The sequence below is a fragment of the Haliotis rubra genome, unplaced genomic scaffold (genome assembly GCF_003918875.1).
Source record: "Haliotis rubra isolate DU_JTF1 unplaced genomic scaffold, ASM391887v1 Scf242, whole genome shotgun sequence".
Taxonomy (NCBI): domain Eukaryota; kingdom Metazoa; phylum Mollusca; class Gastropoda; order Lepetellida; family Haliotidae; genus Haliotis; species Haliotis rubra.
In genome coordinates this window covers 679,540-699,454 of record NW_025766470.1, presented here as the reverse complement: position 1 = coordinate 699,454, position 19,915 = coordinate 679,540, and the positions used below count along the sequence as shown (strand labels likewise).

Genomic DNA, 19,915 nt, shown 5'->3' with positions numbered 1-19,915 from the left:
ATGAGGACACCTGGAGCTCATTCCGAAAACATCATGCAATTCTTACCCGCTTTTAAAGATGGCGGCCTAGATGCAATGAACCAACTGCCCATTGACACCACATTGGCCCCTATGGATAACAAGAGAGATGTATATTCTTGGCCATCAGGCTGGAAGGACCTCCACAAACGCTCCCCTCTTCCTTTAGTTGTGGACGAATCTAAGGATCCTGTCAAGCTGAAGGAGGATGACCATTTTGGGGCCAACCTTCCTAAGTTGCCTTCCTGTGAAAGTTCCGAGAATCCTTCTTTGGATGGCAATGTCAAACAGAGGAGACAGACACTGAAACGCCAAGGAAAGATCTACGTTGGTATAGGTTCCATATTTCCACCTTTGCCTGAAAGTGTTGTTAGTCTTTCCTTGGAAGAAGCTCCCGGAGGAGCTAGTGAAGCAAAGTACACAGAAGGTGAACTTCATCGGCAGCCCTCGTTTCATAATGAACTTGCTTATGGTTCTCAAGTTCGCAATGATGAGGCTTCAAGCAAGATTGATATCCTTATTTTGGATAATGGATTGAAGGGACAGGCGCAAAATCAGGAAGTAGGTTATGCTATTTATCACAATGGAATGTACTTCGAGGTACGTGACAAACACGATTCTAAACCTGCTCTTGATAAGCATGAACTGAGACTTAACCCTGGTAATGAGAGACAAATGCAGGAAGAATACATCAGTGAACAGTTGAGGAAATCGCCTTCATGTGATCATGGTGACCATCTTGATGTCCATACAAAGCAGTACAATCACCCATCGAACAGCCTCGATTACCCAACATCCACGAGAAAAACTGTCACATTTACTCCAGAGCTAAGCGTGGATACTGAAGATAAGGCAAATGTAGGGAAACTCTCTCCCCTGTCTCACAGGGGCTGTTCTAGTGACAGGGACACATTATCTCCAGACAAGAAGGAAAGGACCTGCTCTCGAACAAACAGAAGTGGAAGAAGTTCGGGAAAAGACAGCCTACGAATGACACCTGAAACATCTCAGCATTTGCATGTGGCTCAAGGTGACAATTCGTCGGAAAGGAAAGGTAGTCCATGGAAGAAGAGATTTCAGGAAAGGCTAGAGCAGATAAATAGACGTATTGCAGAGGAAGCAAAGGGTAAACCTAAGACATGTGGATTCCGCCTTAGAGGAGCTAGATCTCCAAGGATTGTGATAGATAAAAACACTTACGAGACTGTGAAACGGACTGTAGAAGGTGAACATACACATTCTCAGTCGTCAATAAAAAATGGCGGGTTTCGTGAGAAAAAAGCTTCATGGACAGCTCGTAGCAATCAGTCTGACGTCCTCGTTGACCAAACAGGTGCCGAAAGTAATTATCTGAATCTCAGGGGAACGTCAGTCCATGTCAGGAAGGACAGACGGGATGGATCAAACGCTTTTAGACGTCAGGGGAATCGAGAGGTCATGCTGACATCAAGTGGAGTTGGAATCTCTGAAGGTGGACACAAACTTAGCTCCAAGGTAGCCGCGACTGCAACACGCAGGACGGATTATGTGTTCCAGTTCTCAAAACAGAATCTCCTGTATCCACTGGGAACAGAGTGCCAAGGAGTGGCGGTATAGAGGAATGGTCAGTGGAGTACCTTGGGGTGGACGCACACAGGTATAATAAAGACAAAAACATGTTGAAACAATTTGGTGATGTTCGAACTCGTGCTTCGACCCGTGCTTCAGCCAAGCAGAATTACAGTAGAAGGTTTGAAAGAAGATCGGGTCTTGAGAAGGATGATTTGCTCTCAGCAGGACAAAGAAATACTGAAATGCCTGTAGTTGTTCGTGTGGATTCAACACATGGACATGACAGAACTGAAATGGTAACTCTTCCCGTCACCGGAAGACCCGACGAACAAGACAGTGCCAGACGAAGCCCTATCATTGACAGAAATAGGCTGTTCGTTGGCTCAACTGTCCAAACTCACAAACGAAAATTGTCAAGAAGAGGGGAAAAGATTAGAAGGCGTTTTAGCAAATGCAAGCTGTTATCGAGTAGAACTGGTTCTGATAAAGTACATAAGAAGGTTTCTTCATCAAGGTCCGATGAAGACGTGGAACTTGAACAAATTATGAACAGGCGATTGGAGACGAGTTTTGAGACCCCTGCATTGGTGGTGGAAACTGATGTTGACTCTAATGTGAGCTCCTTAGGGGTTGTGAGTCAGCCACGCGAGGTCAGTGATACCCCGAGTGACACGTCATACCTCAGCGCTAAACACATTAACTCTGCAAGGTCGTCGTCGGTGAGCTGGGGAGAAAACTCTGGTGAAGAGGCTGAGGGAGAGGGAGAAGAGGACGATCTTGGGGATCTTATTCAGGTATCACAAGTGTAAGTATAATTGTGCTTAGTGTTGAATATTGAAAGTATCTGGTATAGCATACGACGGATGCATATTGGTCAATACTAAAATGTGTTCGTATGAGATATACATTTAATGGGTCAATATAGATGGCTTATGATGAAAATTCTGTAAACTATCACACACAAATATATGCAGCCATGTTGGATGTTGGCTTTAATACAGTGAGTGGGTGAGTGAGTTTAGTTTTACGCCGCACTCGAGACTGACATGGGATGGGTTGAACGATGATTGTGCTGAAGGTCTAGTCTCAAGGTCTGTTGTATCTGTTCGTTTCCTTGAATCCATCATACTAACAAACAAAACTTATAGTATTGTTTTGTTTGTGTCCACACATCACAATATTCCAGCTATATGGCGGCGGTCTGTAAATTATCGAGTATGGACCAGACAATCCAGTGATCAACAGCATGAGCATCGATCTATGCAAATGAGATGCGATGACATGTGTCAACCAAGTCAGCGAGCCTGACCACCTGATCCGTTAGTCGCCTCTTACGGCAAGCATGGTTTACTGAAGATCTATTCTAACCCGGATCTTCACGGGTCGGGTCGACTACAATACAAAGAACAAGACATGGGTATTCAATTGGATGTATTTGATGCTGGTACCATTGTTGTAATTCAGACCTTTACTTGGCAGTGTCGCGGTAAGTCTTTTCATCCTAGGTAGTTTAAATAACGTTTGCATTTTTAGGTCATAACCAGTTTTCAAGTGTCACAGTTCACTCAATAGTAATATATTGCCAGGGAGTTACTCCCATTAGTTAGACACCCCATTAGTTAGACATGCCAATGGTCAGACACTGGACTAGGGATTAATTAGGGCAAATGGGAATTTCCTAATAGGATATTTCAACCAGTTAGTTGAACCTAAGGAAAACTGTTATTGTGTATAAATATCTTGGAGTTATGTTTGATAGAAAATGTTCTTTTAAATTATCTCTATCAAATATCTGTCAACAAGCTACTAAAGCCATGTACATGTATTTTGTTTTAAGGAGAAGTCGAATGTTAAATTTTCAATACAATGTCAACTATTTATCTTTGATTCAATGGTGAAACCAATCTTAAGCTTGATGTACCGATGTGAAATCTGGGGATATGTTATTATAACCTGTCTGACTATGGGGATGTCTGACAAATGGGAGGATACCTCGCCAGGAATATAACAACACTGCTTTGATAACTGTACATGGACGTGGAACGCAGTGGTTTATGCGACGTCAACGACACGCAACGTGGACGAGAGGAAACACTTGACGTCATCAGTCAAGTCACGTCAAAGATGTTGATTGTACTTAAGTCCTCCGGCCCAAAGACAAATAATACAAGTATACATACAGTACATGTTACAGACATTTCACAAAATGAATTACAGTTCAGATAACAGATTGCTTCTAAGGATAACAGCATGTTTTACATAAAGCGTAAGATTACGTATTACATTTTCATTTTTGGAGGATAGAATGGAAACAAAGGCAGTTGAAGGATATCTTAACAGATAATTATTTGGAATATATTGTGTTCAGTCACATGACCGCTTACCTATCATAACCAACTTCCTCAGTTCAAACATAAGACATCCTAATTGATGTATTATTGACCTCCTAGTAATTACCACCTGTAGTAAGCAGCCAGACAAGTTATGAGTTAAGAAACTCCAATAACTTTAGTCAACCATATACAAGACTGAGATACTCAACTTCATCCACCAACAGTTAAAGTGTGGAATAATATTCCCTTAGCTATTAGAAATTGCGACTCTGTTGCCTCGTTTAAATCGTATATCCACGTGAAGGAAAAATGCGCACCTATATATTATTCATATGGAATAAGGAAGTTCAATGTTATGCACACTAGATTAAGATATATGACGAGTACACTTAATTATGATTTATATAAATTTAGAATAAATGTAAAAAATGACGCATCATGTCAATGTGGCCATAGATGTGAGAATGTTTTTCGTTACTTCCTTGAATGTCCTTTGTATACTATTCAAAGACATAAACTGTTAAAATCTTCAGAACATATTGTCAAAAATAGAACACTGATTGATATTAATCTTATCTTACATGGCAATGCAGGTCTCTCAATCACTGAAAACCAGAATGTTTTCAAGTATGTACATATCTATATCTCTCAAACAAAACGCTTTCTCAGTTAACATCTGTTGTACATATCCTAGCCTATGTCTGTCACTTGTGTACTTTGTTGTAAGATGAATTGTGTAATTATCTGGAGAGGGCTTTTCTAAGTTGGATAACTTGTGCCCAATCCTTTTCTTGAATGAATAAAATATGTTTAAAACAAATTACCACCTCAGACTAACAACTAGTCTCTGAAATGAACACATTTTACAGAAAAAAAGCTCATAGTAAAAAAATAATCATAGAATGAAAAGGAGTCCTGAGACTATCTTCATTACCTGCCACCTTTCCTAGACTCGTGAGGGCTTTCTTGGATATATTTGCTTCAGGGTCTGTATGGCAGACTATTACCACCTGGTAAATATTATGTGTCCAAAAATACAATTTCTTGTGGTTAAACGTTGCATCATGTTTAGTGAGACAATAAAGAATAATGACTTGTAAACAATCTAAACCTCCTCCTTTACAATTCTTTTAAATATATATTTTATCAAGTAAAACCTACCAATGAAACTTGCATTATTGTAAATAAAACACAACCGTTTCACCACGTAGACTATTATTCCAACTCTCTGTATATACTCTATCTCTAAAAACAAGAGCACCTGACACCCTCTTGGCAACAAAAGAACAACAGACAAGTAATTAAATCGATGGGAAAACGCCTAATCTGGATAAAACACAAGGATTCTCACGCGATAGCCCCCGAATCAATACGTGGTAACCAATCCCTCCACTTTCTTTCACTGGAAATCGCCTTGAGTGTTGACGGACGCCAGGTCAGGCGACGATGGGCAAGAGAAAGTTTCCCCGTCAAATTCCAGCACTAGTATTGTAAGTATGAAACTTTTCTCTGACACTGAAATCCGTGTATCGAGAAACATGAGTGATGTTTGTATGTAATCTACCAAAATATGATACAACAGTTTTAACTGTTGATTTCACTTTTACAATGTATATATGGTACCACTACTGAAACACGTGTGGGGACCGATAAAGACATAGTGATGTTGCAATGACAAAAGTCTGCAAAATCTTTATCTGGTGTGTCCACTATATTGGGTGATACATGCTCGACACCTCCTGCATACTGTTGATCAACTTTCGTATGGTTGCCCTTGGTATTGCCCCCTACTTCGCCTGACCGCCACCCAACACTGGGCTATGTTGGTGCTTGGCGTACATTTTACACTTGGAGAATGTCCTACAGATGCTCTATTAGGGACATATCCGGGGACTTAACGGGCCAGTACAATGTCTGCATGTCTTCTCGCCAGACGGTAACGAGTGGTTCACGATTTGGTCGACTCGTGAAGATCCGGTTAGGATTAGTCTTCACCAGGATCGGGTGTCAGGCTCGCTGACTTGGATGACACATGTCATCGTATCCCAATTGCATAGATCGATGCTCATGCTGTTGATCACTGGGTTGGCTGGTCCAGACTCTATTATTTACAAACCGCCGCCTTATAGCTGGAATATTGTGGAGTGTGGACACAAACAAAACAATACTATTAGCTTTGTTTGTTTTTATGATGGATTCCCCGAAACGAACAGATCCCCTGACCCTGGGTGAGTGAGTGAGTATGGTTTTACGCCGCTTTTAGCAATATTCCATCGATATTACGGCGGGGAACACCAGAAATGGCCTGACCCTGAGACTTGACCTTCAACACAATCATCGCTGAACCTATCCCCTGTCAGTCTCCGTACCCTCTTCCGCCATCGACTCTGTAGAGCAGGAACTGTGATTAATCTGTGACGGTGGCGTGCCACCATGGCAGTAATCTCACATCCCGGTACCGTTTAGTCCACAATAACTTCAAACGTCCACGTTCAACTGTCAGTCAAACTGGTCGTCGGACACGTCGTGTTGTCCTACATCCACTGGTAATTAAGCGTTAGTCACTGTTTGACTCCTTGGTGTTGTAATTCGCTACATCACGAACTATGGTCCTTTTAGGACAGCATGGACTATTCATTGGATCGGTCTCAGACTTAGGTTGAACTGCCGGTTGATGACGCGAATAGTCCAGCCATTCCTAAAACTAGGCTCCATAACTCAAGAAGAGTTTTGTTAACCATTGTATGTTAAACTGACGTGAAAAGTCCAATCCCAAGTATGATATCGTCTTAAGATGACTTGGTATTGTCATGTAGACAAGCATAAAACACTCTGTTCTGTACTCTTTTACCATCCCCGGTCCAGGTCAAATTCGGTCTTCAGCAAACCATTCTTGTCGAAAGAGGAGACTGACGGAACTGCATGGTCAGGGCCCCGCTTCACAAAGCTGTCGTAGCGCTACGACTGTCGTAAGTCTATGTTACAGCATAGAAGTTACGACAGGAGCGCTACGATAGCTTTGTGAAACGGGGCCTGCTCGCTGACTCGGTTGACACGTGCTATCGTATCCCAATTGCGTAGATCGATGCTCATACTCATCATTGGATTGTCTGGCCCAGACTCGATTACCAACAGACTGCCTCCACATAGCTGGATCTGTGCTGAGGGCTGCGTAAACAACAAACAAACAAAGAATAACTTTATACCACTTGCACGCTGAGGGCAACATGACCTATCCGCGCAAAGGTCTGTTTGAACAAACGATGTCAGCAATTCTTTGCATAATACTTCCCTTTACCAAAAACCCCATCACTCTAGGGGTGACAATAATGAATACCACGACAATATGATTTACTGGATAACCCATGATGCATCTAACTCAGGCATCCAAAGCGTGTGTTAATCCCGACAACGCTATCCCAGAGAAATACTTAAAAATCACCGAAGCGGTTTTTATTACGCATTTCGTAAATATTTCACAAATTTGCTTCATATTTCCAGCCGCGTTTCGTGGCAAGTTAATTAACTCTCCCTCTCGCCGTTATGTTTTTTGCTCATCTTTCATGATTGATGGCTTCTTGGCGTGCGATGGGGCAGTTAATGGCCAATATAAAGCCGCCTCCCACCTTAATAAGCAGTCACCTGTACCACCTTCCTATGTAGATACAAGCAGGGGATGTCGGTGGTGTTCTTCACGACAATTCAACGGAAACCGTCATGTACTTGTTCTTATTGCAGGAACTTTTCGGAAAAGGATAAACTGCGGAAGCAAAGTCGTCCTGTTAATGTCAAAGAACCACGGAAATTGTGAGTATATTTGTAACTAATTTCTTTTGACATTAAATCTTTGAAGGACATTTAGAAGTGGAATGAATAAGAAAAGGAAGATTTATGGATGTCACCTTCTTTATTGTGAATAGCACGACGTTTCGGAGTGTATGCTTACTCCTTCATCAGCTGATGAACGCTTTTTTTCTTCTTATCCTTTGACTTTGTCTTCAACGGAATTACGTCTTCAAGAAATGATTACACGTATGTTTTTAGCGTCTTGAGGGAAAAGAAGGACTTGGAGGTAACGGTTTCTACATTAGAATCTGTTCCTCCTATCGATGGAAATATATATACTGAGGGGAAACAAATAAGGGAACACCTCTCAATGAAACCCCGCAGTGTTCCTTTTTTTATTCTCAATTTTTGTCAATGCAGTGCAATACAATGCTTGTGAAGAAACCTGAGGGCCGATGAAACGAATACAAGGGGTTAAATTATCTTGTATAAGCTTATATTTGAATACAGCAATTAATACTCCCTCGTTGTAACCCGTGTTAGGTGGTATAAACCTACACGTTATTTGTCATCATTCACTTGATGGTCAGTTAATGAATTTATAACAGGTATAATTAGTGGTAACACACTTAGATTACCCGACAAAGGTTCCCATTTGGCATTTCTTGTGTCTGGAGTAAATATTCAACATTATAAACATCGATCAAAGGATTAACCGATAACACGCTGATTGATTAATTACTTTTATCTTACACAGCGGAATTGTCAAAAGGTAGTGTTTATGTATGTAGATTTACTAATCTATACTGAATACACTCTGTCGTGTCGGTGTCTGCGTAAAAACAACGTCCTTCTTTCAAAGGATTAACCGGCAATACATTGATTGATTGCCCATTATTGGCTAACTAAATTACTGTTTTTAAAGAAAGGCGGACATTATGCAATTAGTTGCCAGGTGTGCTATCTTGGGTGACCAATGAGACTATACACCAATACCTGAAAAGATTTATCACTTTTTCGTATATTAAACTGTTAAAAGACACATCATTTGGAACAGTTTTGTGGATATTGATGGATACATTCCTCGAACAAGGTAATGGCCTGATATTGTTCCTATAACTTTAATCTGTTTTAATTTTAATATTTGCATGTTGTTTTTATTCATTTGTCGTAGCATTCAACAGAATCATTGTTTTCGCCGTGAAGTGTAATGAGACAGACAACATGCACTAGGGTGTGTGTGCGAATTATGATTCACATTGGCAAACTATAAAATGTCTAGATATTACAGTTCTGTTATAAATTCACTATAACTATCAGCAGATCGTCTGCTTTTTATTTAGTTTCAAAATGCATACAAGTATGATAATAAACTATTTAGGATTATAAGACCAAATATAAAGACGCACATTGACTAGTATCTACATACTGGTGAGTGGACATTAACCATGGGAATGTAGCAAGAAATTTATCGCGCAGTATTGTGACTTCGACCCCCACCTCGCTTCCGTGGAAGAAATCGTTATGTTCTAAGTTGTGTCATGCAAAATCCTTTTCGTTATGATTCCAATACATATTTAACTACGAGTAGAAAGTAGTCCTGATTTTCTAACTTGATGAAAACAAACTATAATCTCATTAATTCTAACAGATTTTTTTATTTTTAAAAATGGCGGCGCCCTATCGGGAACATCCGCCAGTCTGAGGATAAATGGTATTTAGGTTTGTTTTCACCGAGTTACAAAATCAAAACTACTTTCTACTGGTAGTAAAATATGTATTTTATTGATGGCCAATATGATTTTGCATGACATAGCGTATAACATAACAATTTCTCTCGTGGCAGAGAGGTGGGTGTGAATATAATACTACTTACAATATTATTGTTACTTCGACCACAAACTCACTTCCGAGGAAGAAATCGTTATGTTACAAGTTGTCATAGAAATTTTTTTATGGTCATCAATCATATGCATATTTTACTAGAATTAGTAAGTAGTTTTGATTCTTTAACTTCCGTGAAGCGATCTGAACACAAGTAAGATATCGTTTCAGGCTTCCACAACGCTCGCTTCGCACTCACAAACATAACCCATTTAGCACGAACTGCGGGGTCCTGTGGAAATCTGTGCATGGAGACACCATCGCCCGACCCCTAGGAACAATTGACGACAAAGCAACGATTCGGCATGTCGTCGTTGATGTCGAGAAATCATCAAAATGATGAGCGTGCTACACATGTTCTATACAACTAACTGAAAATCGTTCCTCATATGACGTCACTGCAGTGCTCTGGCGACAGAGTTACGTAACCTGTCTGTGGTTTCGTTGGCGGGCGAGAGGGAGGCAGGCGACTTTTTGGCCACTTTTAATCGCTCGGTATTAATTAACCACAAGTTTTTAAAGAATAAATTTGGTGTTCCGCATAAGACTAACCACAAATCTTTCATATGTAATGGTTAAAAGAGTAACAAAAAACAAAGTTTAGTGGTTCTTTAACAACGAATTTGTTGCAGTAAAAAAAGGATGAGTACTGAGAAGTTGTTTGTTGTGCTACCAATTCTACATTCGCCCTGATCGTTGTTTCTTAAGCCCGTGTTTTTCACCGAAGTGTTTAGTTTCAAGACCTGTGTCACTCCGGGTCTTCCTCCCACATGAAGCAGACACGGCGTGGTATAACTGGTCAAGGAGCCTTAAACTCAAGTCAGTCAGTCAGTTGTTGAGTTTAAACGTATTTCAACCGCAGGAAAAGGATTGGGCACAAGTTGTCACAACTTTCATTCAGGGTAGGTGGGGTAGCGTAAAGGTTAAAGCGTTCGCTCGTCACGCTGAAGACCCGGGTTCGATTCCCCACATGGGTACAATGTGTGAAGCCCATTTCTGGTGTCTAGTGCTGCAATATTGCTAAAAGTGGTGACAAAACATGGTCACTCGCCCACTCACTCAAAACTTGCATTTCCTCTTCCTTAGATTTCTATGTTCGCTTATTTCACAGCCAGTCCGTTCAATGACAGAGAGGCAAGAAGAATACTAGAGAAATTTATGTACACTAATAATGCTCGCTTTAACCTTTTTCTTTGCGATAATTTCTCTTAAAAATCTAAGGGATACTAGTAAACAACGTATAATTCCCATTATTGAAAGCGATACTAGTTTCTACTTATGGTTGTATGATAACAATGAAGGGCTTAGGAACACGTTACAAACGGTAGTGAAGAATGACAGTAGATGTTATTACCGCCGACAATAAAGCAGGACGATAGCTGTGGGATGGGATATTTTATTGTGGACGTTTTGGGGATTTGTCTCCCAGGGCGCTCTGTCCTTCCGGCAAATTCTACAGGAACTCGGCAATGCTCTTACTGAAGAGTGGAACAGTCCACCCAGACACTTAGCGCAAGCCGATGGTGCCAGGCAGTGATCAAATCATGTGGATCACATACGCGCTACTGAGTGTTGGTACTTTAGACAATGATCTGGTTGACATGAATTTTAACGTTTTACTTTTTGTCGTAACTTTGCTATTTTGACGGGTGATTTTACTCGTGATTGGTCTCGTACATTTTGTTGCAATTGTGTGCCACATGTCTTCATACAAGATTGTTTTTGGCTATGCAGACAGATGCATTCAAATTGACGTGCTACCTTTTAAAAATTGGAATCCTTATTATATAATGTTTCCCGATTTCCTGAACAAAACAGTGTTGTTTGTGTGTACTTGAAGTGTCTGACTGAAGATCAAAGCATTATGAAAAAAGGGGTTCAAATTGTTTTGAAAGAATTATATGACTGGATAAGACGGATCGCATGTGCTGATAAGTTGGGTTGACATGAACGGGCTACTTTGTTTGAACGAGTAAGTCGTGTTGGGCCGAATGGTTGGATTTTAATGAGGAGATATGCTGGGTTGGGGATAAGTTGGGTTGGTTTGAGGAAATAGGTTGGGCTAGTATGATACTTTGTGTTGGTACGAGTGCATATGTTGAGTTGGTATGAAGATATAAGTCATGTTGGTACAATTGGGTAATTTACTCTGGTATGAGTTGATAAGTTGGGTTGGTATGGGGGAATACGTTGGGTTGGTATGAGAGGATAAGTTGAGTTGGTATGGGGGAATACGTTGGGTTGGTATGAGTTGATAAGTTGAGTTGGTATGAGGGAATACGTTGGGTTGGTATGGGGGAATACGTTGGGTTGGTATGAGAGGATAAGTTTAGTTGGTATGGGGGAATACGTTGGGTTGGTATGAGAGGATAAGTTTAGTTGGTATGGGGGAATACGTTGGGTTGGTATGAGAGGATAAGTTGGGTTGGTATGGGGGAATACGTTGGGTTTGAATGAGAGGATAAGTTGAGTTGGTAGTGGGTGAGTGAGTGAGTTGAGTTTTACGCCGCACTCAGCAATATTCCAGCTATATGGCGGCGGTCTGTAAATAATCGAGTCTGGACCAGACAATCCAGTGATCAACAGCATGAGCATCGATATGCGCAATGGGGAACCGATGACATGTGTCAACCAAGTCAGCGAGCCTGACCACCCGATCCCGTTAGTCGCCTTTTACGACAAGCATAGTCGCCTTTTATAGCAAGCATGGGTTGCTGAAGGGCTATTCTAATAGACCCGGACCTTCACGGGTCAGTTGAGTTGGTATGGGGGAATACGTTGGGTTTGTATGAGTTGATAAGTTGGGTTGGTATGGGGGAATACGTTGGGTTGGTATGAGAGGATAAGTTGAGTAGGTATGAAGAGATAAATTGGGTTGACATGAAGGTATAAGTTTGGTGGGTATGAATTGTAACGTCTGGATGTTTGAATGTTTGGGATAAGATAAGTTCTTATCATCCAAAACTGTGTTCCACAGGTGACATTGCTTGTGTGAAATCAACGATATCACCTAGGAGATATCGTTTTGACAGATTTCGTACAATGCCCTGACAATGCTATGACGTCATGAACTTGATGACGTCACAATGCTATGATATCGCTACACTGTAAGTCTAATAGCAGAACCGTGTTCAGAGATGTAGAAATCTACATTTTTATTGAAAACTAATGAAGAGTGTTTTTTAATGATAAATAAAATCTCACACTCGTGTCTTCTGATATCAGGTATATCAACACTCGTTGATAAAAGTAAAAATATCCTCGGCAAGCCTCAGATATTTGTAACTTTATCAACTCGTGGTGATATATTTGATATCAAAAGACACTCAGGTGAGATTCTCTATGTATGTACGGATAAGTTTGTACCATGATCTTAAAAGCGAAATAGTTTGCAGTACACAATCCCATCCGTTACACTTTTTGTCCTCATTACACAGTTGCCATCTCCGACATCCAATCGAAGGGAGATAACTCTACAAAATCTCCACCATAGCTGACGGACCTTTCCCTTTATGCACTAGGATCAAATCAATAGAATTGACACCTATAGGTGTAATCAATATCTTTGAGCTAAGACTTTCACAGGTACATGTCTATATATACGGTTGTATCTGGGGTGATCGTCTCTCTCCCAAAAGAAATAACAAGCTGTGTTAATTGTGTTTCCACAGTATTGCAAGATGAAGATTAAAACTTGTGTGTACAGAATCACTTCAGATTAATCATGGATAACTTTAAACAACACCAGGAACAAATTATCTTCCCATGCTTAAAGATCTAGAGACACTGTTCATACCAAGCGTAATTGGTTGAGCAACATTTTAACTGAGATGTGTACACAGTGAAATTGTCGACGTGGAATACGCCGTCATGTTTGAAAAATGAAAAATTTACAAACCTTTTTTAATATAAATTTTCAAATTTCATAAACATAGTTGTACTTGTAAACATAGTAAATGTACTGGAAAACATGTACGGGGGTATAATCGCCGTGTCGTCCGTCTGTCCGTAATCATTTTGTTGCCGGAGCATAACTCAAAAACCGTTCAATATTTTTTAACAAAACTTGGTATATATATCAAACAGAACCTAAAGTGGTGCCTTTTGCTAATTACAGATTTTTGTCATTTTATTTTCCCCGGTTTCCATGGAAACGTGTTGGACTCAAAAGGTCTCAAAAGGGAGGGGTGGGCTTCGTTTCCAGAGCAACTCGAAAACCGTTCAATACCTTTCAACAGAATTTAGCAGATATATGAGACAGATCCCAAAGTGGTGCCTTTTGCTATTTACAGATTTTGGGCTGTTTTATTTTACTCGGTTTCCATGGAAACGATTCGGACTTAGTCTCAAAATAGAGGGTGGGCTTCGCTTCCAGATCACAACTCGAAAACCGTCTTTCTACCAGACTTGGCAGATATATCAAACTAGATTTTGAAGTGGTGCCTTTTGCTATTTACTACCGATTTTTGTCATTTATATTGCATGATTTCCATGGAAAAGATTTGGACTTCTTTCAAATTTGTGGATTTGTCATCTTCTGATGACTCTTGTTTTAATTGTTATACGGTAGAAAGTTAAGCAGAAACATATAAAAAATACTAACTTGCAATCACAGCAACTGAGAGAAAACATTTTGTTCCATTTTCAACTGTGGCGATGTAAGACGACAGCAGCAAGGAATTGAATATCCAAAGTTACAACACACATATATAAAACGTAGCGGAAACAAGTTCCCCACACTGATGGGATATTAGAATTCGACCTTATTTTTAACTTTGTCACAGATTAATAGTATTATATTAGGTCAATGTATCATTGAGATGAAATGTTTCTCTTCATTTCACTGTCTTGGCGACATCCAATCAAAGGGAGATAACTCTAACAAATCACCATAGCTCACGCACTTTTCACTTCCTGCACTGTGATCAAATCGGTGGAATTGACACCTATAGATGTAATCGATATCTTTGAACTAAGACTTCCACAGGTACATGTCTATATATATGATTGTATCTAGGGTGATCGTCGCCCTCCCGTAAGAAATAGCACAAGCCGCATCAAGCTGTGCTATTTGAGCTTCCGCTGGATCGCAAAATGAACATTAAAATGGTTAATCTATCATTGAAATGAAATAGTATTTTTAGCAAACATGAACGACTTTATGACTTTGACTTAACGATTCTATGACTTTGAAGTCAATGATATTCTTCAACTTGTTGACCAATGTCCACGACTTGTTGCCTCGTCTCCGTGGTCGGTGCCGTGTGAAGGTGTGGACGCAAGGCGTGTCGGGAAACTAATCATGAAATATTCACGCTTTCATCCCAGACCCATCTTGATGAAGCAACAGTGCGGAACACACCCTGCATAATTTGTTTGGACTTTTTTGGAGAAACAGGGCGTGTCGACACACTTCTTCTTCTTCATCATCAACCCCATCGTTGTCATCGCCGTCATAATCATCGTCGTCATCATGGTCGTCATCGTCGTCGTGGTCATTGTCGTCGTCGTTCGTCGTCGTTGTAATATTATTACAGGAGCTACCTGCCTATTATGTACCTCCATTTCTGGTGTCCCCCGCCGTGATATTGCTGGAATATTGCTAAAAGCGGCGTAAAACTAAACTCAGTCAGTATTATGTACATACAATGAACCCGGCTAGTCCGAACCCCGTGATTTCCGGAAACTGATGAAGAACACCCATAGGATTTTGGTTGATCTCTAACGTTTTCTGAATAGTGCATATACTATATCTGGTGTTGTCATCAACATTATCTAGTCACGTACCTATAGACGAATGTTAGTGGGGCATACGTTTAGATGAATGGTTTTGTCAGGGGCATAGTGGGGACTTGATGCAAGACTAAGTTCTGCCAATGAGTGTTAACGGCATTGTCAGCAGCGCATTTAAGGCTGGGTCTTGTACCCAGGGGCTACCATGAGGGTGACACATAGTCGAGAAATAAAGGACATGGCACCGAACGATTATTATGATGCCCCTATAGATAACTTAATATGGTATTGTCAGCGATGAGTGAGTGAGTTTGGTTTACGCCGCTTTTAACAATATTCCAGCAATATCACGGCGGGGGACACCAGAAATGGGCATCACACATTCTACCCATGTCGGGAATCGAACCCGGGTTTTTGGGGTGACGAGCGAACTCTTTAACCACAGGGATCAGAGGAGTAGGGAAAGATCCTGCTCCAAACATAAGCCAAGGTACATCAATAGACGAGAAAAACCGGATCCTGCTCCAAACGGCAACCGGGGTACACGTGTAGACCAATAATACCTGATGTTGCATTAAACGACAACCAGGTACACCTATAGACCAGTAATACCGTATCCTGCTTCAAGCGGCAACCAGGGTACAGCTAGCTATAGACCAGTAATACCGGATCCTGCTTCAAACGGCAACCATTCTACACCTTTAGTCCAGTAATGCCAGATCCTGCACCAAACAGCAACCATTCTACACCTTTAGACCAGTAATACCGGATCCTGCTCCAAACGGCAACCATTCTCCACCTATAGTCCAGTAATGCCGGATCCTGCACCAAACGGCAACCATGGTACACATGTAGACCAGTAATACCTGATCCTGCTTCAAGCGGCAAGCAGGGTACACCTATAGACTAGTAATACCGGATCCTGCTTCAAATTGCAACCATGGTACACCCATAGACCAGAAATACTGGATCCTGCTCCAACCAACAACCATGGAGCACCTATAGACTAGTAATACCGGACCCCGCTCCAAACGGCAACCAGGGTACACCTATAGACCAGTAATACCGTATCCTGCTTCAAGCGGCAACCAGGGTACACCTATAGACCAGTAATGACGGATCCTGTTCCAGACGGCAACAATGGTGCACCTATAGTCGAGTAATGCCGGATCCTGCACCAAACATCAACCTTTGTACACCTATAGTGCAGTAATGCCGGATCCTGCTTCAAGCGGCAACCATTGTACACCTATAGTTCAGTAATGTCGGATCCTGCTTCGAACGGCAACCATGGTACACCTATAGACCAGTTACCGAATCCTGCACCAAACGGCAACCAGGGTACACCTATAGACTAGTAATACCTGATCCTACTCCAAACGGCAACCGGGGTACACCTACAGACTAGTAACATCGGATCCTGCTCCAAACGGCAACCAAGGTACAACTATAGACCAAAAATACCGGATCCTGCTCCAAACGGCAACCAGGGTACACCTACAGACCAGTAATACCAGATCCTGCTCCAAACGGAAAAAAGGGCACACCTATAGACAGGATTTAGCAGTTGTTACACCAAAATGCGTCCTGGGGCACCTGCAGATTAGCTTCTACTGTACTGTCAGCGACAGGGCAGTGCATCTAACTGGAGGAACCCAGTGCAGTAGGCTGTGATAGCCGCGTATTGACCGGCGATGAAAATCGATCCCCAGTGAAAGACAGCGATGCTTCGCTTAGCGACGTTGTTTATTCTTCTATCTTTAGTCACAGAACGTCGTCATGACCAATTATTAAATCATGTAGGTCGTGTCGACTTAAAGACCTTCTTTCTTCAACACAGATCAGGAGGCGGGATCAGTAAGCGTGATGTCAGTGACAGCGGTGGCCGTGGGAACGGCGAGCAACGTAACCCCGGTCACTGGGCCAGTGATCCAGGTGTGTTCATGGATAACCCGATTTAACCTGGAGCAGGACCAGGCGGTGCTTGTTGAATTCATATCTGACTTCACTGATAAGGCTGCTTAACTGCACGGTGTATTTAACATTGTATACTTGGACAGCTCTTTCTAGGAAGATGTTGATACTGGATACTGAACTCGATCTTGATGGAATATCACATTAATGTGGATGCTGAGTAGAATGTACTTGTACAGTTTATTGGATAGCTGATAATTATGTTGAGTCTGAACTTCTAATCTACAGATTATTGGATGGCTGTTAACGGACATGGAAGATGAATATCAAGAATAGTTCATCTGTGACTTGTGAACTGCTACAGCATGGATATTCTTTAGAATGTACGTATATCTGACTATCGAAGGATTGTACTGGATGGCAAACAGCGGGTGCATTTTTCTGTATAAAGGGTGTTTCATAATATATAATCTGCCTGGCCAGTGTATTTCTTGGTACTAGTCTCTACGCCCTGAAGAACGTACACACATACTGGACACATACTGACGGACATCCGCCATTTTACTCCAGCTTCTGCTGTGGACGAGAGTGTGACGAATGCCATACATCTGTCAAACTACTAGTGGTTAAAGTGATAAATCAACTGAGTGATGTTGTTGAGAAGGAAGATGATTGTGGTATGTTAATGATTACTAGTTTCACAAAGGTTCTGCTGAAAGGATGTAAAGAAACACTGAAGGTACGAAACAAGGCATATCAATTTGATCAAAAAGCACATCAAGGCTCCTGCGTTGATCAAATGCAATATCGAGTTGATCACAAGTCATATCGAAACTAGTGTGTTATCCATAAAGAATATCAAGGCTATTGTGTTCATTACAAGGCATACCAAGGCTCCCGTGTTGATCACAAGGCATACCAAGGCTCCCGTGTTGATCACAAGGCATACCAAGGCTCCCATGTTGATCACAAGGCATACCAAGGCCCCTGCGTTGATCATATCAAGATGCCTGCTTTCACCACAAGGCGTCTCGAAGGTACATCACAATGATTTGCCTTTCAAAATCAATCTGCAGCACAGCGTTTCAACGTCATCAACAATCATTCCTTGGGCAATATAACAATTATCTCACTTCGGAAACTTGATAAACGGGATAATAGCCGAACAATTAAGATTATTTCCATTCCAACATGGCGGTAAAGTCACGTACGTAATGACGTTTCCATGTAAGTGATCAACAAAGTGAGATCGGTTCCACAGAGTGCACAGGGAACATGCCTTCAGCAAGCCTGCATCAACATTTTATGATGCGGAAAGCAATGATCATGATTTATTCAATGGGAACTACAGATCAGTTACCGATACAGAGATCGAACCCTCATTCGCCGGTTACTCATTAGTGATACTGTGAGTGATTTGACATGCAGACTTTTAAAACATCCACAACGAAGAACCAGTGCGATTGTGCGTGACGGGGTTGGGCCAAGCTTTGGGAGGATTGGAGAACTGGATGTTTACATATATATTTATTCGCGTATTTAAGTTAAAAAGAAGACTGAATTGACGTCACTTGATAAATTATATATACATCCACAAAACCCCGGGGAAGTAAACAAGAAAGGATTTCTGGGCTCTCTTGGATCGAACGCGGTGACTGGCAGTGAAATAACATTTTGGATTTTAGAACGAATGACCTTGACCTGCCTATGACCTTGGAAGTTACCACTACATGTACGTCACTATGGCGACCGGAGATTTACCAACTGCAGTTGCGAATGAGTTGTCGTCCTACCCGTTGCAGTTTATGGTGACAATGCCTGTAAAACGGGCTTCTTGTGTTTTGGACTCGAGTCCAAGTGGGTCGCCATCTTACTCAACTCCTAGCCCGGAAGTTGACTTCCAAGACCCGGATTATATGATGCCTGCGCAGGTGCGGGAAGTGCTCCAACAGGAAGGGCTGAGTAAAGTGGCGCTAGATGTCGCTTTGGGCGAAAGGGAACTACTTCATAAAAAAGCCAGATACATGACACACCTTGAAAGCCTTAAACGGTAATGAGTGCGTGAGTGAGTTAGGTTTTAACGACGCTCTGAACAATATCGCCGTTATAATCACCGACGTTATCTTAACATCGGCGACCCGTGAAGATCCGGGTTTCAATTGAACTTTAGTAACCCATGCTTGTCGTCAGAGGCGATTAACGGGGTCGGGTGCATAGTCAGACTCGCTGACTTGGTTGACAGTGCGTAGATCGATGCTCATGCTGTTGATCACTGGATTGTCTGGTCCAGACTCGATTATGTACAGTCCGTCACCATATAGCTGGGATATTGCTGAGTGCGGCGTAAAACTAAACTCACTCACTCTTAACATCGTGATGCAGGTCTGAGAATTGTACCATTTGGTGAAATACATTGAGCAGGAGCATGGTGCTGGCAAACCTTGAAACATAATCGGGGCGAATTACAACGCCCTCAGATAACAGAGCTATCCGTACCCCATTAAACGGTGACGGTAGACAATTTAAACATATTTCACATGTATTGGTTGATGCCATGCCATTATTGAAGGGTCATGTGTCTTTTGCATTGATAGGAATCAATTCCATATTATGAATATATCAGTAATGAGAAGTCAATACTGTTTAAAACCCTGTTGACATAAGGCACCATAGAACACATTAGGCTACGCACATGT

At 41.5% G+C, this 19,915-nt stretch overlaps 1 protein-coding gene across 1 annotated transcript in view; it reads left to right on the top strand.

Annotated features, from left to right (window-relative positions):
* The first annotated feature begins 1,862 nt into the window (after window positions 1-1,862).
* Window positions 1,863-19,915, top strand: part of LOC124278861 — a 30,064-nt gene continuing 12,011 nt past the window's right edge. Inside the window, exons 1-2 of the mRNA XM_046714644.1 lie at window positions 1,863-2,374; window positions 7,641-7,709. Of these exons, the coding sequence (XP_046570600.1) occupies window positions 1,863-2,374; window positions 7,641-7,709 (581 nt within the window). The remainder of the gene's footprint in view (window positions 2,375-7,640; window positions 7,710-19,915) is intronic.